This window comes from Octodon degus, unplaced genomic scaffold (assembly GCF_000260255.1).
Source record: "Octodon degus isolate 3935 unplaced genomic scaffold, OctDeg1.0 scaffold00024, whole genome shotgun sequence".
NCBI classification, from domain to species: domain Eukaryota; kingdom Metazoa; phylum Chordata; class Mammalia; order Rodentia; family Octodontidae; genus Octodon; species Octodon degus.
In genome coordinates, this window is record NW_004524600.1 from 5,408,221 (window position 1) to 5,432,989 (window position 24,769).

Here is a 24,769-nt window from a genome sequence, read left to right on the forward strand (position 1 = left end):
TGTGATTTCCAGTTTCCTCAGTGCTAGTGTCTTGTGCATTTGTACTGGGTGGACTCGGGGCCTGAGACTGCATTTTGTTCCTTCTCTTTGTCATTTTGTATACCACTGTCTTCTGACCTTTGGTGTAGAGCAGATAGAGTTATTACCTTAGCACCAAGTCCAGATCTATGAAGTTCAGATTCCTCCAGGTGGGTGTTGTTTGGATCTGGCTGCTGTGCTCCACTTCTTTCTGCTGCAGGCGTTAGAGTTGAACTCTTTGTGTCTCTCTGGCAAGATGCTCTGCTCCTGAATCAGCTGGGTGGGTCTTGCCTCAAGCCTCTTTGCAGGGAGTTCTGCTGAAGTGTTCTGTGCTGGACCTGCAGCCTGGGTCGAATGAGGATCCGGCGGCTCCGGTCGTCTCACTCACTCGCCGGGCCTGCGCTCTGGGTCTGTTCAGGATCCCGCGGCCTGGGTCATCTCCTGTATTATTCTTGAGTGCTTTCTCATTGTTGCAGGGTGATCTTGTCCTCCATATTGTCTCCTTTGAGGGCCCAGCACGGTCTGAGTCTTCTGTTTTATAAGTACCTCAAAGTTCTGTTGCCCCTTAGAAAGCTTCCCAAAGTTAAGGGTAATCTTAGGTTCTTCTGCAAATCTTTGAAAAACTTACTGAAGCCATTAAGACCATTTGCAGGCATCTGCTGTGCATAGTTTTGACTGACAGGGGCTTCTTTAATGCTTTTCAGTGGTGACACTTAACTAGCCTTGTGAGTTCTGACACTCCCTTGGGATGAGCTGCCCCCTGTCGTGTCACTAAGGCTGGTGCTCTCATTTGAGAGTAGTATTTAGAAATGAGGGAGGGGTGGCCTGGCCCAGTGAATCTGTCTCTAGTCATTGCTGAGTTCTCAAGTATCTTTTTTTTCTTTCAGTTTTTGATGGGCTTAGTCCAAGAAAATCCTTTCTCTCTGGCCCAAAAGCCTCCCCAGGGACCCATCCCAACCCACAGAACGCTCTTTCTCTGTCGGGTTAGTTTGGTGCCCTCCGAGTTTATCTGGGCCGTCAGCAGTCAGTCCTTTCATCTCCGTGCTGTGTGCTGGAGGAGGGGTTGGGAGCAGGCCTTTGGTGGTGGGCGCTTGAGCGGGAGCTTGGCATCTGCCCTGGTGATGAGTATCCACGGATCAGTGCTGACCTTGCGTGAGGGAGATGTGCCCACATCTCTTTCACAGGACAGTGGTGTGTTCTTTATGCATTGTTTCTCGTTCTGCACAGCTGCTGCGCCCAGAATCAGAGCACATCTAATTTTGTTGTAGTTTGGGCTTTTGCAAGGTGAACAATACAGGACACATAATAGTCACCCAAAAAGGCGTATACAAAGAGAGTGCAGGAAACCTGTCCCCACATTAAAGACCAAAAGAATCTAGCTGACGGCCTGGATCCCATGGCAGTGTCCTGCATGAGTTCAGCTGAAGACCTAGAGCCCACCACAATGCCCCCACGAGTCCACCTGGAGATCTATAGCCATGACAATGTCTCATGCAAGCCTGTTTCAAGGATCTGTTCTGGGAAGGCACATAGTCAGTGGAGGAAGCTAAAATGTCTGTGCCAGCAGGGTGAAGGATCTGTGCTAGCAGGCAATGCTCAAAGTAAAAACCAGAGCTCCCTCGAGAAGTACCACAGCCATCCTCAGTGACAGTGAGGTCCTGAGCTCCTCCAGTGATGAGAACAGCTGAGTTCCCATCAGGAAAGCCAACACAACAAGATTCTCCAGGAGACCAAGCAGTGCGCCATCTTCCCTTCTGGAGCCAGGAAGTGATGCTCAAAGTGAGCCGCCCCATGACAAGCTCCTCCAGGAGAACCAGCCACCACAGAAGAACCAACAGTTCCCAACAGCTTCCTATAGCTCCCTACAGCTCCCTGTAGCTCCCTACAGCTCCCTATAGCTCCCTACAGCTCCCAACAGCTCCCTACAGCTCCCAATAGCTCCCTACAGCTCCCAACAGCTCCTAACAGCTCCCTACAGCTCTCAACAGCTCCCTACAGCTCCCTACAGTTCCTAACAGCTCCCTACAGCTCTCAAGAGCTCCCTACAGCTCCCTACAGTTCCCAACAGCGCCCTACAGCTCCCTATAGCTCCCTACAGCTCCCTATAGCTCCCTACAGCTCCCAACAGCTCCCAACAGCTCCCAACAGCTCCCTACAGCTCTCAACAGCTCCCTACAGCTCCCTACAGTTCCTAATAGCTCCCTACAGCTCTCAACAGCTCCCCACAGCTCCCTACAGTTCCCAACAGCTCCCTACAGCTCCCAATAGCTCCCTACAGCTCCCAACAGCTCCCAACAGCTCCCTACAGCTCTCTTCTCTCCAGTTCTCTTTCTTATGCTGCCAGTAACAACCCTCAAGCAGACCTCCCACAACCCAGCATCATGCTGGTTCAATTCAGCTGGGTGTTACAAGTTGGCCACCAGTTGTCAATCCACAACTAATGGTTGGTCCCTCCCTGAAAATGAGAGGCAGGATGCTTCCCAATGGAAACCCAACTCCTCAAGGTTCCTGAAACACTCCGTATTTTCCCACTAACTGCCTATGAGAGCAACAGATGGGCAGAAAAAGTGAACAGAAAGGTCCAAAGCCCAGCACAACCAAGGCAGGAACGTGTCTTTGTCCTGCTGACCTCGGTGTGGATGCCAGGTACTCCTGTGTGCACTGGTTCCGTGACACCTTTTATAACACAAGGAGATTATTTTTAAATTAACAGGAAGGGATGCAAAACTGACACCCATATTCTGAGCACTGTCTTGGTCCCTTGCATCATTTTTCATCCTCTTGATTCCTCTGCATGGGAGGGAAGTTGAGCCTGATAGTGTAGAGAAGGAGCCAGCTCAGAAGGGAAGGCTCACCTTGTCCAGGACTTGGGCCTGGTGACAAGATAAAGCACAGGAATAATAAGTAGTAACATTTCTCTTCCCACCCTGCAGTTTGGAGAAGTAAGTGGGGAGATCTGATGGGTGGAGATTTGACATTGGCCTCTTCTCTGATAAGCTGCATTGTGGGATGTGGCTTGGCTAGGTGGCCCTGATGGGCTTGCTTCCTTATCTCACTGGGCAGAGCCTCCCGTGCCAGAGCTCAGGTCAGATGCTCCTTTTTGGGGCAGACCCCTGAAGGGCTGAGCCCTGCACATTTCACTTCTTGCCTAGCTCTGAGCTGCCAGGAGCCTGGCTCTAGCAGGACTCCTGAGAGGCAGAAGCCGGGAGGGGCTCCCGTTCACTGAGGTTGGCTGCTCAGCATGCAAGCCTAACTTAAAACCGCCCTCTTCCGAATTCACACTCTTTCTACCCTGTGTGCTAGCTATCAAAGTCAGTAAGATTTTTTTTCTCTCTTTTGGGCTAAAAATGGTGTGCTCGTTATTTTTTTTTTTTTAAATCTCTTTATAAAAGAAACTTGCCATGTAGAAATTTAGAAAAGAAAAATATTCAGAGCAGAAAAAATCTTTTAATCCTGCAACATTCCATTCCTTTTAACATCACAGTATATTTCTTTCCAGGCTTCTTTTGTCTAAATTTAGACATAAAGACCGCACTGTTATGTTACAGTTTTATGTCTGCTTTTTTGCATTGTCTTTTCCCTGTTCTTTTAAGTGCCACATTTAAACATCTCTAACATTAAAATTACAAAGTTACTTTTATCAAACAGGCGACAAGGATAAATATTGGAGTCTTTCCCAAGAGCTCACCATGCGTATTTCAAAATCCCATCTGACCTAGGAATACTTGTTGGGAGCCTGCAAGATTCGTTGTACCTTCTTGCTTTGGCTCAGCACTAGGTCTGGTGGTGGTGCTTTGCCAAGGAGCCGCACAGCCTTCGTGTGTCATTCCCATCCTGGGTCTTTTATGCAGACAGGCCTCGGCAGCCTGTTCTCGTCACTGGCATTTCTGGCAAGCAGTGGCACTGGCTGAAGAGGAGTCATTTTTTCTACCCTGGCTCATTTTCCACTTCTTGGGCCAGTGGCACGGGTGAGAAAGTGTTGTCCTTCTGCACGTCTTCCCTGAAGTGCCCATGACCAGGTGGCCGGTCTGCGTGCTCTGGTGTCACCATCTACCCACTGCCATTGCAGGCACATGGTGCTTCTGAAGGAGCAGTACGGGAAACAGGTGGTTGTGAACCTGCTGGGAAGCAGAGGCGGAGAGGAGGTGCTCAACAGGGCCTTCAAGGTAACCCCACTCCTGGTGTCTCCACTCAGAGTTGGGCAGGTGGGGAGGGCGCAGTGGCCCCACTTAGGTGGGCTCCTGTGAGACTCAGGACAGCAGTCCACCCTCCTGAAGTTTCAGAGGTTTCTCCAGGGCTTCAGCCAGTTATCTGGCTGTAGCAGATAGGGAGAATTCGCTCCGAATCAGAGCAAAGCTACATTTCGCCCAGCCCCCAACGGTCAAGGAGGCCTTCAGCCACCTTGAAGAGTTGCCCATCAGGAAAGGGAGAAGGTGGAGCCTACAAGCAGGTTGGCACCTCCTGGGATCTTCACACCAACACTGCGGGGGCTTCGTGCCTCAGTCTCCCTCAGGGCCTCCTCCTGCTGTGTGGGTGGCCTTGAAGTCCCCAGTCTCTTTTGGGCTGCCATGGATGCTGGGTGCCAGCTGTGGTGGGCTTCTCCTCCATCAGGGTGCCCAGTTCAGGGGACAGTGAATCACAGAGTGAGGAAGCAGTCTCCTGGGAGCTACCAGGCTGCCATGGAAGACCCCACAATGAGCTGTGGGGGCTTCCTCATTCTCCCTCACGTTCCCATGGCCCCTGTTTAGTGGAGAAAGACTGGTTGTTTGATGCTCAAAGAAGCCCCTTATCCACAGAACCTACAGTCACCTCAGGAAGGCCAAGGGCCAGCCCCTGCTGTCACTCTGACCCCTGAACCCTGGCTGGGTGCTCATTTCACTCGCTTAGAAGAGCTGCAGGCTTCTAGCAGGGACTTTCAGGTCGTCAGTTGTATTTGGCCAGACCTGCTTTTCCTGTTTGGCTTGTTGCTCCAGCAACTTCATCCAGAAGCCTCTCCCTTCCCACCCACTTTGGCAGCAATGCTGGCGGCTTATTTTAAGGCAGAAGATGGGGGAAAATCCTTTTCCCTTTTCTGCCTTGAGTTACAGAGAAAGGATGTCCTCAGAAGCTGCTGCCCCTCCCAGCCGTTGGTGGCAGTGTCCCTGGCACTAAAGTGAAGGTCTCTTTTGTAACCAGAGGGCAGGAGGAGGCCTTGGGGTGGGGCACAGCCAGAGACTGTACACCAACTGGAGACCGGGGTCATGGCCCTGACTAGTGAGTCTCCTGACCAGACCGAGGCTGTCACTCCAGCAGCCAGCCTGGGCTCTGGTGGTTCTCTGTCTACAGCTGGACAAGGTGCTGGCTCGAGTATATGAAGTTTTAAGCCACCAGCATGCGTCTTAGTTCCACAAACTGTTCCCAGGGAGGCTTTCTTGACTGTGGCAGCATATTACATATGCATTTTGGCCAGATGAGGTGACCTAGAGTCCTTATAGTCCTGCAGGATCCCCTAAACCTCTGGCTGGGCAGGTGTGGACCTGATCTGCCCTGAAGCCACCAGCACTGTGTGTAGAGGCTCAGATCTAGGTGTGTGGGGGATAGCAGGTCTGCCCTTGACAACTGTGTGCTTTGATGAGGAGGCTGAGGAGTAGATGGGCAGGGAAGCCCTATGTGCAGGGATGGCTAAGTACTCTAAAGCATCAGCAACCCCAGGATGTGTTTCCCGGGCAGAGCCCACCTTCACTGTGGCTCCCGGGCTGCGCCTGGATGTAGATCAGGCTGGGTCCCATGACTCTGGCTCCTTATGTCTCTCATCCTGAGGAATGGCATCGCCTTCCTTCTAGCCACCTTAGCCTGGAGACCTGGCCACTGTAGAGCCCACCTGCCTGGGTCTGGTGCTTGTGAGGAAGAGGCCAGTTACCAGGGCAACAGGAACTGGATTATGAGCTCCCCAGGCTGCTCTGTGCCACTGTCCCTGATGGCCCGGGCACTTGGCCCACCTGAAGAACAGGGCCCTCCAAGGGCCCTGCAAAGAGTGGGATGTCCCCAGGAAGACACCCCTGCATTTGCCTCTTTTGCCCAACAGGGACCTTCTGCCCTTGTGCAGGCAAGATGTTCTTTGTGGCTTTTGTGCTTCCAGGACCCTTGTCCCATGCTTCCTTTTCAGGGTCAGGGCCAGTGGAGCCCCCGGTCTCCCATGCACTGTTCAGCTGACGTGCACACTCTAGGGTGTAACTGATTGGCCTGGACAACACAAGCAGCCGGAGGTTTGCAGTCTCTGCTCTGCCTTCTGTTGTCCCCCCCACCACTCTCCCTCTCCCTTTTCAGAAGTTGCTCTGGGCTTCTTGCCACGCCGTTGACACGCCTATGATAAATTTTGACTTGCATCAGTTTGCCAAAGGCGGGAAGCTAGAGAAATTGGAGAACCTGTTGAGGCCTCACTTAAAGCTGCACTGGGATGACTTTGATGTGTTCACGAAGGGCGAGAATGTAAGTCCACGGTGAGTCTCGCCCATACTCTTTGCCTTCCTTCCAGGCAAGGAGCTCAGGAAGCACAGCACCCCTGAGCTGGGGGCCCCTTCAAGCACCCAACAGCTGCCTGGCTATACCTGTAGTTTCCAGGGTGGTAAGCTCAGTAATGCTGGGCATCTTCTGGATTCCAGCCTTCTCCTTTCTCTTCCTGTAGTGAATGATGTATTTCTGAATTTGGAGATTAGATGGTAAAGTATGATTTTCTGGGAAAAGGAACATCCCCTACAAAGGACTGTGTCAACATGAAGAGCTCAGGAGACTGTGTAACAACAACTTACACACTGTGATGGGAGCTCAAGAGAATGAGGGGAAGTTGTCATCAGTCTTGGTAGAACAGCTGGCCTGCACCCACTCTGCCCAAAGAAACTGAGCTGTGGATTACCCTGTTCAGAGCTGAAAGGAAAAGAAAGCCAGAGTCCTTGATCACATGCAGTTCACCCGAATTCTTTACAGACCCCTATTTGTGAATTCACCTACTCTTCAAAACTCATCGATAGCTTCAGAATCTCCTCACCATGGTTTTGCAGTCATTCATAAAACATGTGGAGCAATAAGTCTATGTCCCTGGTGAGGTCAGCCAGGATGACGCTTGACCTTTGTAGCTCAGTTCTTGGGCTGTAGACAAGGGTCCTTTTCACTGTTGAGCACATGTCTTTCAAGTGTTGTCCTTTTTTGTTGATTTCACTGTTTGACAATGGCCTGCCCGCTTAGTGCTGAGCATTTCTAAGTACAGGAAGGCTGAGCTATGCCTTCTGAAGAAAACGCAGGCCAGATTGGCTGCATTTGGGCTTGCGCTTTGGTGCTCTTGGCCATGAGCTCAGTGTTAATGAAGCAGCAGTCTACAGATACTCTTGGATTTAAAATGCAGTTATGTCCTCAGAAACCCGTTGTGTGTCAAAAATAGCATAAGTCAAAAATGCATTTAATATTCTTTCTAACTGGTGGTAAAGTTAAGAAAAAAATTTCAGTTGAACCATCCTAAATCTATAAATATTCAGTAATAGGTCTTGAAACAGAAACCATCAAAGCAACTGATGTATTGATCAGCTCATAATTGGCCAGAGGCCCATAGGTACCTCACAACACTTCCCCTCGGAGGCATGTGCCGGTTTGCTAATTTAATGTTCATGCAACTATGAACTCCTGTGACTAACAAGCACCAGCTGTATTTATAGTGGCCAGACCTGTGGGCACCTGCAGTGGTGGTTTGGGATCATCCTGCCACTCCTGCTATGCTGGGTCCCTTGGGATGTACATGAGGATGCTGGTGGGTTGCTACAGAGTAGGAAAGGGCTTGTCTCTTGGGAGAGAGCAAGGCCATTGGCTGGCTCCTCTGAACTCATAACTGGCCCTTTCTTATTTCTAAGTTTCCAGAAAGGTACTTTGCGGATGAACTGTCTTGACTGCTTGGATCGAACCAACACTGTGCAGAGCTTCATTGCACTGGAGGTTTGTCCTTTGGGTCATCTATGTAATGTCTCATGCCTTCAGCAGGGTAGGCTGGGCCTTCGGTAGCAAGATAGGGTGGCATCACTGGGTTGATATTATGGGTAATGCTGATACGTACAGCATCTAGGGAGGTTCCCTGGGTGGCTGCTGGTCTGTGCCATCTTGTGCCTTTCCCTGTCACAGGCACAGCCATTCACACGGTCTTTGGGATGCACCCCAGACATGGGGGCCCAAAGGCTCAGGAGTCCTTAAGAAGCCGCAGCTCTCCTATGCAATGATTATCCTGAATATACCGCAGGCCAGGGCAGTGTGAGGTCCCGGGGACTGCATTGGTCATTGTGGCCCCAGCTGTCTGGTGACCTGGGAAGAGGAAGTAAGGACCACACCTCCTGCTTTCCCCTACTGCTTGCTGCCCCAGGAGTGATGGGGAGCTGTCAGGTTTCTGTCAGTGGAGGGACTGAGGGAGTCATTTAAATGAAGCTAGAGGACCGGGGAGATGGCTCAGTAGAATAAGTGCTTGCCTGGCAAGCACAAGGCCCTGAGTTCAATCCCTGGTACCGCAAAATAAATAAATAAATAAATAAATAAATAAATAAATAAATAAATGAAGCTGGGGAGTTGAGGGGTGCTTGCATGCTGTAAGAGTTCTCTGAGGTGCGCAAAGTCTTCAGGGCCTGCAGTACCCACCCTAGGAAGTGTCTGGGGATGAACCCCTCAGGCTGCCAGTGGCCACTGTCCTTCATGTCTCCCCAGGTCCTTCATCTGCAGCTCGAGAGCCTGAGGCTGAATTCGAAGCCCACTGTTGAGCGCTTCGTGGAGTCCTTCAAAGCCATGTGGTCCCTGAATGGGCACAGCCTGAGCAAAGTGTTCACAGGCAGCAGGGCCCTGGAGGGAAAGGCCAAGGTAAAGGGGGAGGGGCAAGGGTGGCAGGGGGAGGGGCACGTCACAGTGCCCTGTTATACCTGTGGCTGGCTCCGTGCAGGTGGGGAAGCTAAAGGATGGCGCCCGATCCATGTCTCGTACCATCCAGTCCAACTTCCTTGACGGGGTGAAGCAGGAAGCCATCAAGCTGCTGCTGGTGGGAGATGTCTATAAGGAGGAGTCAACAGACAAAGGGAGGATGCTCCTGGACAACACAGCCCTTCTGGGTAACACCTGCTGCTCTCCTTGCTTGGGTATCTACTGCATGGGGTCCTCAGGTGGTGGTGATGGGGGAGGTGAACCATCCCCACTCCCCCAGTTGTATCATCCAGGATGGCAGCTGGCAGATATGCCTAACATTTTTAGGCTTCTGGTCTATGTTTTCCTGGTTCAAATGATTGACCTAAGCAGCCTGCAGTTGTCACTGTACATGGCTACTGTTCCGTAGTGTCTGTGGGGAATTGATTCCAGAAGCCCCGTGGGTACCAAAAGTGGCAGATGCTTAAGTCCTTTATATAAAATGGCATATCTTTGTGTATAACCTTCACATATCCTCTCCTATACTTTAGACCAGATTACTTCTAACACTTAATGCCATGTAATCAGCTGTTACACTGTACTGTTTCAGGGTAAAATGACTAGGAAAAGTCTGTACATGGGAGCCCTCCTCTGACCTTGTCTATGGCCTTGGCCTGTTCTATTTTCCATGCCGAGAGGAGGGAGGAATGGGGAGAGCTCTGGTCTGTCCTGTACTGAGAGTATCGATGTCTCTGAATGCTTACTTGCTCCAGAAACTGCCTGTGACCTGAGCTTCTGGTCCCCTTAACAGATGTCACGCTCCTCAGGAGCTTCCTGTGGGCTTCCCTGTTGTCCTTTGGCCCCTGAAGGCCCTGCAGAAACAGGAGAGAGGACACTGCCAAATTCTGGGTGTGCAGGCACATCTGGACAGGAGTTCATCAATAGTTAGAAATTTCTTGGGGAATTTTTTTTTTTTTTTTTTTTATTTAGTACAGTGTCTACAGGGTCTCACTATGTAGATCAGACTCGTAGTGATTCTCCTGTTTTCAGCATTCCCAAGTGCTGGGATTACAGTGCATGCCACCATGTCCAGTCTTATTCGCCACCATCTCAGCGTACCCCGGGGGCAGGGCCAGCACAGTATACTGGGGATCAAACCCCAGCTGCTGTGCTCTGCCTAAGCAGGCACTTTAGTCCGTTGAGCTATTTGGCTGGCCCTCTTGGGGAAATTTTAATGTCATCTTATTCCTGGGAGCCTATGAACTTTATAGATCTAAGGGAAAAGGGGAGACACAGCATTTTCTTTTCTTTTTTTTTGGTGGAACTGGGGATTGAACTCAGGCCCTTGTGTTTGCCAGGCAAGCACTTACTCTACTGCGCTATCTCCCCAGCCCCCAAAAGTTTATGTTTGTTTTTTTTTTTTTTCCCCCCCGGCTGGCTCAGGATGCCTTGAGAGCAGGTCTGGTAAGGCTTGAGGATCTGGGGAGCGAACCACAGCATCCTGATTGCTTTGTTTAAAGAGTCACTTGAACAGCTGAGCTAATGGGCAGGCCCCCAGCATTTTCTTGTATATTAAAATTTGTTAGAAATTTATGGTGTTCTTGAAAGAGAAATGAGCCCGTATTTGAAATGGTTTGATAGGCCTTTACTACTCTTGCTTCTCTATACTTCAGGGCATTTCTTTGGCTTCTGATGGCCAAGGTGTTGTTTGGATTGGTTTCTGCCCTGGGAATAATGCCAGCTCGGAAAAAGCTAAACAAGCTCCAAGCGACCTAGTGAGGCTTATTCACTTGCAGGATGGGGTGGGGGAAGGCAGGAGGGGGACTTCTTGGACTAAGTGAGGAGTTCAACATGTTTTGCATCTCTAGAGGACAGGGACGATGTGGTATCTTGGTTTTTTAATGTCTCTCAGACATGTGGGATGGTAAGATACTTAAAGTTATATATGTAAATATTACACATAATGAATGCATATATATTGTTTATGTGGTGCACTGAGCTGTCTCCAGTGCTTTTTCCTTCTATGGGATCATGAGGTAAATGCCAAGGGCAAGGCTTTTTCCCACGTGTCACAGGGATTCCCTGTGACCTAATGTCACGTGACCCCTGTGGCCTTCACTGGGAGGAAGGCCCTGTTAAGGGAAATGCATTTCCAGACCTGTGTTGTCACACCTGGATTGTAGACAAGGAAGTGCAGTGGTTAAGAGAGGGGTTCACCTCTTGTCACCTTCCCCATGATGCACCTCCCCATGATCCATATCAATATGCTTTCTCTGATAGCTTACCCCCCCCTCCGCAATTCTAAAATTACAGTATCTGAGGTTTGGTCTGTCGAGAAACATACCTTTTTATGTCTCTTCACAGTGACTCCCAGGATCCTGAAAGCCATGACAGAGCGACAGTCAGAATTCACAAATTTCAAGCGGATCCGAATCGCTGTGGGGACCTGGAACGTGAACGGAGGAAAGCAGTTCCGGAGCAACCTCCTGGGGACGGAGGAGCTCACGGACTGGCTGCTGGATGCACCCCGGCTCTCCGGAGCTGTGGACTTCGAGGGTAAGTGCAACCTCTCTGGTGATCTCCAGATATACTTCCCAGCCAACCGGCCCTTCAGGCTTCGTCTGCTTAGTAGCTGTTGCTTTATGGAATGGAGTACTTGACATTTTCACTCTTTGGGGCGTTCACATGTGGGCTGGGGATGTAGCTTAGTGGTAGAACACTTGCCTGTCATGCCTGAGGCCCGGGGCTTGACCACTAGCGGCACACACATGCACACATGCACACAGAAAGTGTGAAAGCACAGTGCCGTGATATAAAGTACCGCGTGGCGAGTTAACTTGGTCAGCCTTTTTCTTTCCCATGTGCTTGAAAGCGCTATCAGACCTTAGATCTCTTTCCTCTTCACATGCAGACATGTGACAGTCTTAGGAGTGGGTCACTAGTACCCAGCTGTCGTCAGGAGACCTGGCCCCCAGAGCCCTGCTGCTCGAGCCAAGCATGCACTTAATGCTGCTGCTGCCTCCAAACTTGAACTCTGCAATGCCCCGACACCTGACACTTTTTGAGCAATGATGTGACATCACAAGTGGAAAATTCCATTCCCAACCTGGTGTGATGCATCACAGTCAAGACACACATGCTCTGAAAACGGTGCATGAAGCTAACCGCTGGGACGCTGAGGCAGGACGAGCTCCAGTTTGAGTCAGCTTGCCTCAAAATTAGAAAGGGCTGCAGGTGTAGCTCAGTGTGAAGGCCCTGGAGTAATTTCCCAATAACAAGCAAATAAATAAATTTAAATTGCATTAAATTACCTTTAGGTTATGTGTGAAAGTGTACATAAAATAAATGAATTTCACATTTAGAATGGTGTCCCATCTTCATGTATATACAAATATTCCTAAACCCAAAACATGTATGGTCCACACATAAGGAATACTCATCCCCACTTTAAGTGGTTATGAAAGAACCCTTTTGTTTGTGTGTTTGTCTTTTTTCTGTGGTATTGAGTCCTGGGGATTGAACCCAGGGCTTTTGCTTTGAGCTTACCTTTAGCCCACCACTTTTTCTTTTGAGACAGAGTCTTGCTAAATTGCCCACTTGCCCAGTGGGCCCCTGTCTCCAGGTCTCCGGGCTTGGTGGCTCTGTGTAAGCCCTACTTCCATAGCAGAGCCCACCAAAGTGGTTCCAGCAGCACCAGTATGCAGAGGGAGTCTCTCCTCTGACCACCCAATTATGGTCCCGTGGGACAGGACCCTAGCAGTCAGTTATTAACTGGGCATTGCCCCGCTCTGCCCTGTGAAAACTACTTGGGAGGCACACGCTGAAGAAGATAGTGTGGGTCCCAGTCTCTGAGGGTCTGGCGTGGGAGACCAGTCATCAGGAAGGGCAAGAAAGGCTCTTGTGCTGGCCCAGGCATTGTCCTCCCCTTTCCGATATGCACTCCACAGCTACCCCTTTCATGGCAAAAGAAGCAGGTTCAGAGGGGCCATAGTGTATCCCTGGACTTACTCAGGGAAGTGTGTCTGGTAGAGGGGTGGGGTTGGGGGCTGGGCTCCAAGAGGTCAGTGAGGGGAGATTTCAGCAGTGAATAGCGTGGCCCAGAAGAGGAAAATAGGGGCCCCTGTGAGCCAGGAGTGCAGGCCTGGCAGCCCTGACTCCCTTCATCTCCTGCCTTATTCCCCAGATGAAAGCAGCCCTGCTGACATGTTCGCTGTGGGGTTTGAGGAAATGGTGGAACTGAGTGCAGGAAATATTGTCAACGCCAGGTAAGGGGCTGTGGTGCTTGGGCTGGGGTGTCCCCGAGCCAGGTGCCTGGCTGGGAGTGGGCCCTGAGGTGCTCCCAGAGCCAGCCTGCTCTGGATCCAGGGTCTGTGTCCCTGAGTCTGTGGGCACTTCTGAGTGGGCTCCTTAGCCACACTCACCAAGGTGTGCTGCCGTGGTCCTCCTGCCCTGTTAATCAAGGAAACAGAAGAGAGAGCTGGTTATTGCTGTCTTTTCTGTAAGTTGCTCTTGCCTGGGCTGTGGATGCAGCTGATCCATGGTACTATGGGAAGCTGGTGTGTGACGGTGGAGTATGGGATGGGGCAGGCTGGGAGAGCAGCTGATTCGTATTTCCTGGAGTGAGGGAAGGAAAGCTGAATGCCAGGAGTAGCTACAAAGGAAAACCCCCAAACTTGTGGGTTAACATTTGCTATAGTCAGCAAGACTGACCTCCTCCCTAAGCTTGCCCAGATTCATATGAAGGAATTTTCTGAATAAATAATTAAAACTGACTCTCCAGAGCTCTTATAAGAAGGTTTTGTGCTAGATGTCAGTGGCAACCCCAAGGAAAGGGCCACTGTGATGTGGAAGACACAACCAAAAATGTGTAACTAGTCCGCTGGAAGAAGCAAGGCATGCTATCACATGGAGGAGCCGACAGTAAGAAATCAGTTCTGTGAAAAGGATCGATGAAGGCTGGAGCGCTCAGTAGCAGGGAGGTGGCCCCTCCAGCTGACTAGAGAGCCGTCCTCTCTTCTTTTCCAGTACCACCAACAGGAAGATGTGGGGTGAGCAGCTTCAGAAAGCCATCTCACGCTCTCATAGGTACATTCTCCTGACTTCGGCGCAGCTGGTGGGCGTCTGTCTGTATATCTTTGTGCGTCCATACCATGTCCCCTTCATCAGGTAAGAGACATTTATAAGCACTGGGGGAGTGAGGCATTGTGTGTCTTTGTGTTTTGTTCTATGACTTCCTCTGGTCCCCACTCCTGCGGTAGGAATCAGGACCTGCCATTATTTTACATAAATGGAGCCAAACTCCCAAGGGGAGAGGAGGGGAAGAAAGAGTCCAAATAGAACATTGTCCAGCAATGAAAAAGCCACAGTGGGAAACTCCTAAGCCAGGAAGCTAGCCCTGCTTAGGAGGAGTGGTCCACAGAGTTCCTCGCCGTTGTGTGCAAGGAAAGGGCTTCTTGTCTGCATTTTCCATACAGGAAATCATTGACCCAGCGCTGACCAACTCGTCAGGGAATGGCGGTTCTTTTGTCTCCTTTCAAAAGAATTCTTAGCTGAACTCGTGTCATTTCATTATTGTTTCTCCAAGGTAACAAGAGTGACTGTAAGAAAGGGGAAGCCTTAGGAAACACATTCCTTTTAACAAAGACTGTGTGTGTGCGTTCTTGAGTGTATAAGACACTGGAGGAGTCCACCATTTCCCTCAACTTTTTTTTAAAAGTGAGATTAACATTTTTTTTACAGTCTTTCATTTTATTTTATCTTATTATTTTTTCCCCTCAACTTTATTATTATTATTTTTTATGAATTTTTTTGTGGTACCTGGGATTGAACTCAGTAACTTGTGCTTATTCTACTGAGCTATCTCCCCCAGGCCCTCCCTCAACTTTTAATACCTTCCTTTTTACTACTTGGTCTTATGTATGGGTTTATTAGGGTTTCGTAATGCTGATGCCAGACCCTAAGCTGACCTTCCTCCTAAATCATTGGGACAAAACTCACAGTCTGGTACCTCTGTGTAGAAGGCCACCAGCATGCTTCATGGCATCCTTTAGAGGGCAATACTGGGCTCTTCACTCATAGCCCTGGTCAGCCTGGAGCTGCAGCTCCTGCCATTACAAAGTGGCACCTGAGCAGGAGGTACAGCCTTCTCCATGACACTGGCCATGACCATGGTAGCAACCAGTCATTAATTACAGCTGAAGTTTATGTTCCCATTAGGTCTTATTTTCAGGAAACATGGTGTGACCAGGGTAGCTGTTCTGTACCCTGGGTTAATGGATACAGATTAGTTTATTAAGGTCAGGGTAAACATTAGAGGTAAACTGAGGAGGGAAAGCTCCCATTTCTAGACATGGCCTGAGGTTTTGCCACCTGTGTGTTACTTTGTCCTTGTCTCCCTTCTCCAGTTGGTTTAAGTTCCCACCCCTTTGGGAAACTGTCACCTTCACCTCATCTCCTAGGAAGCAGGCACCCAGGTACCTCCTCCACCATCTCTGGCATGCTATGGAGGCTTTGAGCAGTGGGCTTATGATCTGTGGATTTAGGCCCAGCACACTCATGTGCACATGTATACATTCCGAGTTGCTATTTTAACGAGCGCGAAAGTCTGTGATGCAGGAAAGTTGGTTTGGGATCGCCTTCTCAGGACGGCCTGCATGGTGGGCTGCTTCCTGATTCTGAAATACATTCATTGCCCGATGTTTCCTCCTGTGCTGGGCACAAGATTTGTGGCATGGGCGAGGGGGACAATGAAATTCCTGCTACTCCTGCTAGCGGGAAAGCTGGGGCAGATGCAGGGACCATGTATCTGCATCATCGAGGGTACTCATGGGGCGCAAAGCCATGGCACAGGGAAGGCGCTCCGCACCCTTGAAAGAGGGAGCAGCCAACAGTGAGAGGAAGCAGCCTTCTGACCCGTCAGTGATGGCCTTGTGGGGCTCTGTGTTCTTCGCTGCAGAAGATGTGGTTAAATAAAGCCCTCAGCCAAGATTCAGGGGCCCTCAGAGCAGTAGCCTCAGGCTGCTCCTGGGTTCTTCTCTGGCAAAAGAGCTTTCTGATTTTCTCCAGCTCACAGAATGTGCATGCTCTCCTGTTGCAGGGACGTGGCTATTGACACGGTGAAGACCGGCATGGGAGGCAAGGCGGGAAACAAGGGTGCCGTGGGCATCCGCTTCCAGTTCCACAGCACCAGCTTCTGCTTCATCTGCAGCCACCTGACTGCTGGGCAGTCACAGGTGAAGGAGAGGAATGAGGACTACAAGGAGATCACACACAGGCTGTCCTTCCCTGCGGTGAGCAAGGCTGCTGGCAGAGCCCAGGGATGCGACCACAAGTAGGGTTCCTGCCCCAGAGGGCAAAGCCTGGCTGCGAGGAGAGGCAGCGTTGTCCCTGGAAACCACCTGGGATCCTGTAACAGAGGGATACCTGAAGGAGCCCTGCCCTTCTGTCCCTTCCTTCTCCATCTCCTGGGGATCCTTAAGCACTCTAGATTGTCTTTGGTGCATTTTCCTGATTTTCTAATTCAAATAATGAAATGGGGAGAGAAGGATATTTGAATCTGAAAAGCACAAACCTTCCTTGGGGACGCAGGTGCAGTTCATGTGCTTAGCATGCATGAGGCCCTAGTATCAATCCCTATCCAAAGAAAGAATAAGGACTTGATTTTCTTAAGATCCACAATCTTTGCATTTTCATTGTGGCTCAGCTACAAATCTTTCTTTTATTCAATCCCCAGTATCGAAAAAAATAAAAAATAAAAGTAAAAATGAAAGTCGTTCTTTTTTGAATCAGGAAATCATGACTGAAGACCTGGACCCCACTTCTAGCCTAACAGTAATTCATGCCAGGCTGCCCTCTAGTGGTAGCTCAGAGGTTTTATGCCAGAACCTACTAACAATTATAAAATGTAGATCTTCATGTTTTTCCCAATGGAAAGATGATCACCTGCACACCTTCAGCCCGGTGTGCACCCCCACCGTCATCCCCTGTACCCCCAGAGGGAGGACTTTCACTGTTCTTCTGGAGTCTGAGAGGGGCTGGCTGGGTCTTAGAGCTCGGCTCTATGAGAGCAAGACCATGAAGGCTGCTATTCTGTGAGCTGGGTGGCACACGCGTGGAAACAGAAATGGCTTACTTTTCATTAATAAGTACCCTGATCTTCCTTGAGTTAAAGAAGAAACAAATAAGTTGGGAAATTTTCAACTTCTGTATGTAGCTAAAAAGTCTAACCCTTTTCACTTGAAGAGTGCTATTTTGAATTAATAATTCCTAAAAATTAAAAGTTTACAATAGGATATATATATAGGTGTGTGTATATATATACATAATATATAATGTATATATATATATATATATATATATATATACAGATTGTATGTTAGTGGTACTGATATGTTAATACTCCATACAAGTGCCCAGTGCAATAGCCACTGGCCATGAGGAGCTACTTAAATTAACTGAAGTCACCTGCAGTGCAGGTCTTCATACAACTAGCTGACACAGGAAGTGTTTCTACCCGTGCAAGTTCTGTGGTTGTCTACACACTCGTTTTATTCAGTTGTGACTATCTTTGTCCTCTATTCAGATTCTCTTTATGGGATGAGGGAAGAGGCACATCACATAGTAAGGGGACAGAAATGGCTATAGGATCTCAACGGATCTGGGTTCAAATCTCTTCTTTATCAGCACTTGCTGTGCACCCTTTAGTAAGTTAGACTGATTCCAAACTTTTTTTAGAGCCCATAGTATCTGTCCTGCAGGGTCTCGTGTTTCTGCTACTTTCCTTGTTCCTAGTTCTGGCGATGATGGCTATTTGTGCATTTCTTAGGACACACAGAGCAAGCACACAGACTGGTCCTTGGGATCAGAATTGGTAGTTGTGCTTCTCAGAGTTGGAGCTCTGTTTAAATCACTCCAGAACACAATTATGTAAAACAGAAAAGCAGACCATGTAAAAATCCTCCAGTAGGTTTATGGGATTAGTGACAAATGAGTATGCTCTAGTGGAAAGCTTAACAATAATATATTAAGAAAAATGCTTCTGCTTGTCTTCTGTCTGATGACAGTTGTTTTTCTCCCCTCTCCCATCTTCCTTGAAAAGTGGACTAGAATGATTGTGATTTTCCTTACAATTCAGGGGAGAAATGTGTTTTCTCATGATTATGTGTTTTGGTGTGGCGATTTCAACTACCGCATCGACCTTACTTATGAGGAAGTCTTCTATTTTGTTAAACGCCAAGACTGGAAGAAACTTCTGGAATTCGATCAGCTACAGCTGCAGAAATCAAATGGAAAAGTAAGCTGTGCTTTTATGATACTTTTAGTGGCCCATGGTGTGGACCGCCATCTACTAAACATGTACGCCAGTGCTCAGCAAATTAAACTCCACTTGTGTTTCTGATGTAGAAAGCATGTGGAGCTTGGGAAGGTAGGGAAACTGGAGCGTGCATTCACATGAGCATCTGTCCTGCCTTAAATGGGCTCTGGCTGGCCATGTGCAGGGTCTAGGCATCTTCCCAGGGCCTGAGAGAGAAGCCATCGCTGTGTGAAGGCTATGAGAGAACAGTTAATCCAGCAGCAGGAGTACCAGCAAGGTCTCACCTCAGAGCAGCTCTGCTGAGTCATGGCTGCCCTGATGTCAGCAGCTATTGTGTCACTCTGAGGGGCCATCAAATGCTGGCGTCTGCAGGTCTTTATTCACCCAGTCCACCCCATGCCTCTTGCTCATGTGCAGTGTTTTTAGAGGCAGACATAATAAACTACCGAGTTTACTTTGGAGTGATACTTTGGACTGTGTTCAAAATTTGTCGATGTCTCTTTCTTGGTGGAAGTGCTCATAAATTATAGTAGTACTTTAGACACCAGTTTGTCCATACAATCCTCAAGACTGCCTTATAAATTAGGTGTTGTAAACTTTTATTGACAAAACTGAGCACAAAGTCAAGTGACTAATCCAGGTTCACACAGCCAGTGCATAGGGCTGTAATTTGGCACTGGACTGCCCAGCTGCAGGGCTCAGGCGTGGCCTTCAGGCCCAAGGACAGGTATCTAGGGACTCCAGGCCATGGGTGAGGTAGGAAAGGTTCAGCTACAGAATGTGTCACTAGCTCTTCAAGGTCATAGCAGCCAGCTTCCAGATACCTGAATTATCCGCCCCTCCAGCTTGTACTGTGCCTAATTTCAGCGGTCCAGTATGGGCTGAAGCACACCCCACCTTTGTAGAACAGAGCAGGTTAGATGTGAGAGGTTGGGGAAGCTAAGGTCCCTTTCCAGAAGCAAGGGGGGGAATCTCCCATCACCCCAGCCCAGCTGGCGTGGGGGTGCAGAGCGTGGCTAGGTGGACAGGAGGCAATAGACTTCCTAGAAAGGGCTGTCCCTGCCCCACTCTCCGTCTCCCTCACACTTGGGAGGCCGTGGGCCTGTGGACCTGTGTTCCTGGGCTCCCGGGGTGCATGCGGTCCCAGGTTCTGTCTGCGCATCCAACTCCAGCTGCCCCAGGCATGTTGGGTGTGGCCCTGGCACAGGGGAGCACAAGGTCTCAGGCCCATGCCTTTCTGTCTTCCAGGGGTGACAGCAAGTGGCTGCTGGAGGAGGCGCAGGAGGGGGAGGTTCTGTGGTGCTGTGACAACATGATGAGTACAAACCCCCCCCCCTTTTTTTTTGCTAATTAAAAGGCACACCTCTGTCCAGGGTAGGACTGTTTGCAACTAGGACATAGATTCTGTTACTCTTTCAGGGCCAGAACACCCTGGAATGCACTTCTTCTCCTTATGATGATTTTGTAACTTTTCTCCCAATAGATTTTTAAAGACTTTCATGAAGGAGCCATTAACTTTGGGCCCACCTACAAATACGATGTTGGCTCCGCTGCCTATGACACAAGTGACAAATGCCGTACCCCAGCATGGACAGACCGAGTGCTGTGGTGGAGAAAGAAGCATCCTTTTGATAAAACTGGTGAGTGAGGCAGGTCTGAGGAGCCAGGGCCGGTGCACACTAAAGCTATCGAGGGGACAGAAGCACACGCACTCTGCCTAGTGCTCGGCCAGTCTTTTGGATAACTCGTGTGATGAAAGATTGCCCCAGATGGGAAGCCGTGCTTTGAGAGAGTTCCTTCTGGCTTCTGGAGACTGCGACCTGTCAGCAGGCCTGGCCTGGCTTTCCTCATCTCTGAATTCATAGTTGCTTCACCCCAGCCTATGTCTTATCTTGAGGGAAAGCAGCAGATTGTCAGGGTGCCTGTCCCTTTCCCACTCAGTAATTTTTCCAATTCATTTTGTTCAGACAAATTCTCCTCTGCTTCAGGCTCCACTAGAAAATTGAGCAGGAGCAAGACACAGTAAAACTAAGAGTATTTTTTTAATCCATTGGCTGTCGAGTATATTTTGAACAATTATTGATGCCCAGCCAAGAAGTGAAGTTTGCTTGAAGTTTGGACACTATAAGCTAGTACATAAACAGCAGACAAGGGCCAGGGAGATAGCTCAGTAAAATAAGCACTTCCCTGGCAAGCGCAAGGGCCTGAGTTCAATCCCCGGTTCCACAAAAAAAATAAATAAATAGGCAGCAGACAACTACATCTGCTGATAAATGCTCCTGCAGATGGCTTTGTGAGCAGCTCTATGGCCCAGCATGTGGAGAGGCAGAGGCTAGAAGGTTCTGGCTTCCAAGGCTCAGCACCTGCCGCTGTGGGAGTGGCTCATGTGCCTGTCCCTTCTGGACCCTCAGTGGAAATGTGGCAGCAGGGACAGATGCATTCTAGGTCACAGTTAGCCCACCTGGGAGGGTGGTCTGTGGTCATGTTCTTGCCTGTTCTGGGTAATTTGTCAGTAAGGAACTGCTTTAGCCACAGGCCCCCGGGCAGCTGGAGCCCAGGTTCAAGCTCCGAGGGCTAAAGCCAGTGAGCCTGAGACATAGGGTCGTCTGGGACAGAGCTTTTGGCTAAGGCATTCATAACTGCATTTGTGTATATTGATACGGCTTTGTGTTACCTGTGCATAGCTGGAGAACTCAACCTTCTAGACAACGATCTAGATGGTGATACCAGAGTCAGACACACCTGGTCTCCCGGCACCCTCAGGTACTACGGTCGCGCAGAGCTGCAAGCATCTGATCATAGGTACGTCCTCGCTGGGCAAGGCAGTGTCTCCTCCATCCCCGCAGGAAGCCAAGATGCTGTCCCATAAGGGTGTGTGGGGTGTGTGTGTGTGTGTGTGTGTGTGTGTGTGTGTGGTTGTGTATGTGATACACTAATGAACAAAAGAGGATACAACGAATACCTCTGTAGCCAATGAGAACTAATACTGTTGGCATTTTGTCTTCACTCTGTATCACAAATAACATCAAAGATAAAACTTCTTCTATTTTATGGTTTTAAATGTTCTTAAATGATCTTCCTGTATAGCCTGGCTTTCTTGTTATTATTTTCAAGATACAATCGTGTTGGCATTAGTGATCAGGTTCATGTCTTTGTGACTGCTGCTTGCCATTCCCCTAAACAGATTCATGGAGTTTACCCATTCAGTGATTGATGATTATTTTGTCTAGTATTTTGTTCTTAAAAAGATCAAGTATTTTACATCTAGGGTTCTGAGATGTTAAATACTCTAAATTGTTGCTGCCGCCTCGGGGATCACACCCTGAGAATGGGAGGGAGTAGAGAATGTAGAGGATAGTGATCTAGGGACAGCTGTGGAACATCTTGCAGGGGGCACCAGAGGTGGCATTTGAGGGTGGACAAGGAAGAGTTTGCTCTTCCTATGGCTTCCACCAAGGCTACAGTGATGAGTTCAACTACTTCAAGGAAAGAAATGAAGAAAGAAGGTGGTGGACAACAGTTGGTCAGCCAATAGTAGGTCTACCTGTTTAGAGACCTACAAATTTTTAGATGCCTGTTGCTAGAACACCTTGGCATGTACCTTACAAATCTTCTACTGTGTGACTTCAAGATTTGCTAGTGAATGCTGTGCTGGCCTTAGAACCCCGGGTGCACTGAGCCAGCCCTGAAACCAGATATATTGGTGCACACCTGTAATCCCAGTGCTGGGGAGGCTGAGACAGGATCACTGCTGAGTCTGAACTGTGTAGCAAGATCCTATGTCAAATAAATAATATTTGAGAAAAAAAAAAAGATTTGCTAGTGAGAGGAGCATAGCTAGAAAACTTTCTCTAATCAGCATCTATTGAGAGACCTTATGTGGAAGCCCTGTTCCTGTTCCTGGCACAAGAGGTTAAGTAGTGAGCAAAACACACAAGATCATGGTCTCATGGAATTTTCTAGAAGAGTTAAAAAATATAAATACAACAAATTCTGCCTTCTCCCCACTGTTCAGAAAAGGCATCTGCTTAGATGCCCTCAGAGCAAGGCTTGACAGGAATGTGGCTGGAGGGAAAGTGTTTCCAGTGGCACATGCCCATCAACACCAAGGAGCCCAAGAGGACAGAAAGGCTGAAGCAGAAAGGGAGGGAGAAAGCCAGAGTTGAGGCAAACAGGACCTCTAGGCCCTGAGTTGCCTTCTAGGTAGGCTGTACATTGAGTTGAGGTGGGGGTCTCAACAGAACCTCTAGGACTGTAGAGATGGCTCAGTGAAATAGGCACTTTCCTGGCAAGCACAAGGGCCTGAGTTCAATCCCCAGTTCCACAAAAAACAAACAAATAATCAACAGAACCTCTGGAAAGGTCTCCAGTGGGGCAAGGTGGGAATGAGGAGCCAGGCAGCAGTCCTCACAGTGAACAGAGAAGAAACACTGGTGTCCAGGGAAGAGCTGCCCAAGAGGTTCCCCGAAGGTGTCGTGGTTGCTGCCTGTGTCAGGCATTTGTTCCTTGTCATTCCCGAGTGAAAAAGCTGCCTGCTTCAGCTATACCTACTGCTTCTGCTGGAGTCTTTTGAACTCAGTGTGTGACCCTATATAAGTTTTCTCAGGCATCGTTTTTCTTGCCGTAAAAGAAAAAAAAGTAATGACATTATCCTCTCCTCCCAATCTCAACTTTTGCAGTATTCTCTGGTTTTAATGGAACAACCTTTTTACCTTGGATATCTCTTCAGATGCAGTCTCCCTCTGTTGCCCAGGCTGGCCTTGAATTCCTGGGCTCGAGTGATGCTGACCTCTGTTTCCATAGTAGCTATGACTATGGGTGTGTCCTACCACCTGCAATAAATTTTTTTTCCTTCTACTGGGCTTCAAACCCAGAACCTAGTTAGGCAAGTGTTTACAACCATGCTATACTATGTCCCTGTCACCATATTATAAATTACTTCATATTATGTTTTATTGCCACTTAACATGGTACTGTAAATCTTTAATAAAATTGCATCGTTCTCTTCATAATTCATAGCCCTCAGCATTGTGTCCTGGTGACTGGTGTTCTGGTGTGCATGTATGTCAGGCAGATTTCTGCATGACTCTCAGAGACTGTACAGCATGTCACCTTTGGATGCATCATGCCTCTTCCCTACTAGGAAACAATTACATCACTTCCCTTTTCCCCTCCTGTTGACATTGCTGTGAACTGTCAAGTTTGTCTGAATCTCTGGTCAGTTCCATAGAATAAAGTCCTAGATATGAGATTATTAACTCAAAAGCAATGAACAGTTTGGAGATTCTTATTCCCAGTTTCTAGGCAGCCATGTGAAAAGCTGAACTGTTCTGGATGATCAGGGGTGGTCGTTTCTCCCCGCCAAGACAGGACTAGGGATTGCAATGCAAGAGACCTTTGCTGATGGCTGGGGATTTCTTAGTACTGGATTCTACTGATGAAGGACTCCACATCCTTGCATAAAAACACTACAGTAACACCAGATTGGGGAAAGATGAAAACCAGACTGTGGTAGGCAGCCAGTCTATGGACTCACAGGCAGATGTTCATGTTCACAGCATTGCTCTGAGGGACAGGAGACTAGGCCTGGGGACTAGGAGGTGACATTGCTGCTTGGGCTAACCATTCTCTGCCCTCTCCTCATGTCTGATGCAGACCTGTGCTGGCCATCGTGGAGGTGGAGGTGCAAGAAGTCGACGTGGGTGCTCGGGAGAGGGTTTTCCAGGAAGTGTCCTCTTTCCAGGGCCCTCTGGATGCCACCGTTGTTGTAAACCTTCAGTCGCCGACCCTAGAAGAGAGAAATGAGTTTCCTGAGGACCTGCGTACTGAACTCATGCAGACCTTGGGGAATTATGGGACAATTGTCCTTGTCAGGTACCCACTGCCAGTTGGGTGTAGTCTTGGGGGTATCTGGTGTGGGCTTAGGGGTGTCAGGAGCCACAAGAGCTGCTGAGGCATTCTTGGTGCTGACTCGACCTAACTTATGTATTTCAGGATCAACCAGGGACAGATGCTGGTGACCTTTGCAGATAGTCACTCTGCCCTCAGCGTCCTGGATGTAGATGGCATGAAGGTAGGTGGCCTTGGAGTGTCCACTCAGTCACAGCACGAACCTGACCCATCTCTACTGCTCTGAGGCCATGGCTTCCCCTGTCCTCAGAATCTGTCTTTTTTCATTTTACCCCTGTACAAGGCATTGAACCCAGGACTTTCCAACTGAGTTCCATCCCCAACCTTTTTTGGAGATGAGGTCTTGCTGAACAGCTAAGTTTTCTAGACTGGGCTTAACTGTGTGATCCTCCTGCCTCAGCCTCTCAGAGTTCTGGGATTATAGGCATGCACTACCTTGCCTGGCTCAGCGTGTGTCTGTCTGTGCAGGCACCATAGAGAAGAAGCTGGGATTCTCCTTTCTGTTTCTCTAGTGTAGAGTGTGGCTCCTGCTGGTATGTCTTGACCCACCTCTCTGTTCATGAGAAGTTCCATCTTTGAGACTATTTCAGAGCATGCAGCTCATAAGTAGTTTGGGGGGGGTTGTTTCTG

General features: G+C 49.0%; 1 protein-coding gene across 8 annotated transcripts in view; it reads left to right on the forward strand.

Moving 5' to 3' along the window:
* Synj2 (synaptojanin 2) overlaps positions 1-24,769 on the forward strand; it is a 110,795-nt gene that overhangs the window by 68,756 nt on the left and 17,270 nt on the right. For 3 of the 8 annotated variants that reach the window (XM_023712182.1, XM_023712180.1, XM_023712178.1), the window contains exons 7-20: positions 4,088-4,184; positions 6,325-6,497; positions 7,896-7,977; positions 8,731-8,880; positions 8,960-9,152; positions 11,281-11,472; positions 13,100-13,181; positions 13,942-14,082; positions 16,013-16,205; positions 18,050-18,208; positions 19,713-19,869; positions 20,914-21,031; positions 23,885-24,103; positions 24,224-24,302. In XM_023712182.1, coding sequence (XP_023567950.1) covers positions 4,088-4,184; positions 6,325-6,497; positions 7,896-7,977; positions 8,731-8,880; positions 8,960-9,152; positions 11,281-11,472; positions 13,100-13,181; positions 13,942-14,082; positions 16,013-16,205; positions 18,050-18,208; positions 19,713-19,869; positions 20,914-21,031; positions 23,885-24,103; positions 24,224-24,302 — 2,035 coding nt within the window. The remainder of the gene's footprint in view (positions 1-4,087; positions 4,185-6,324; positions 6,498-7,895; positions 7,978-8,730; positions 8,881-8,959; positions 9,153-11,280; positions 11,473-13,099; positions 13,182-13,941; positions 14,083-16,012; positions 16,206-18,049; positions 18,209-19,712; positions 19,870-20,913; positions 21,032-23,884; positions 24,104-24,223; positions 24,303-24,769) is intronic. The other 5 variants (XM_023712184.1, XM_023712181.1, XM_004628506.2 and 2 more) reach the window with 3 other exon arrangements.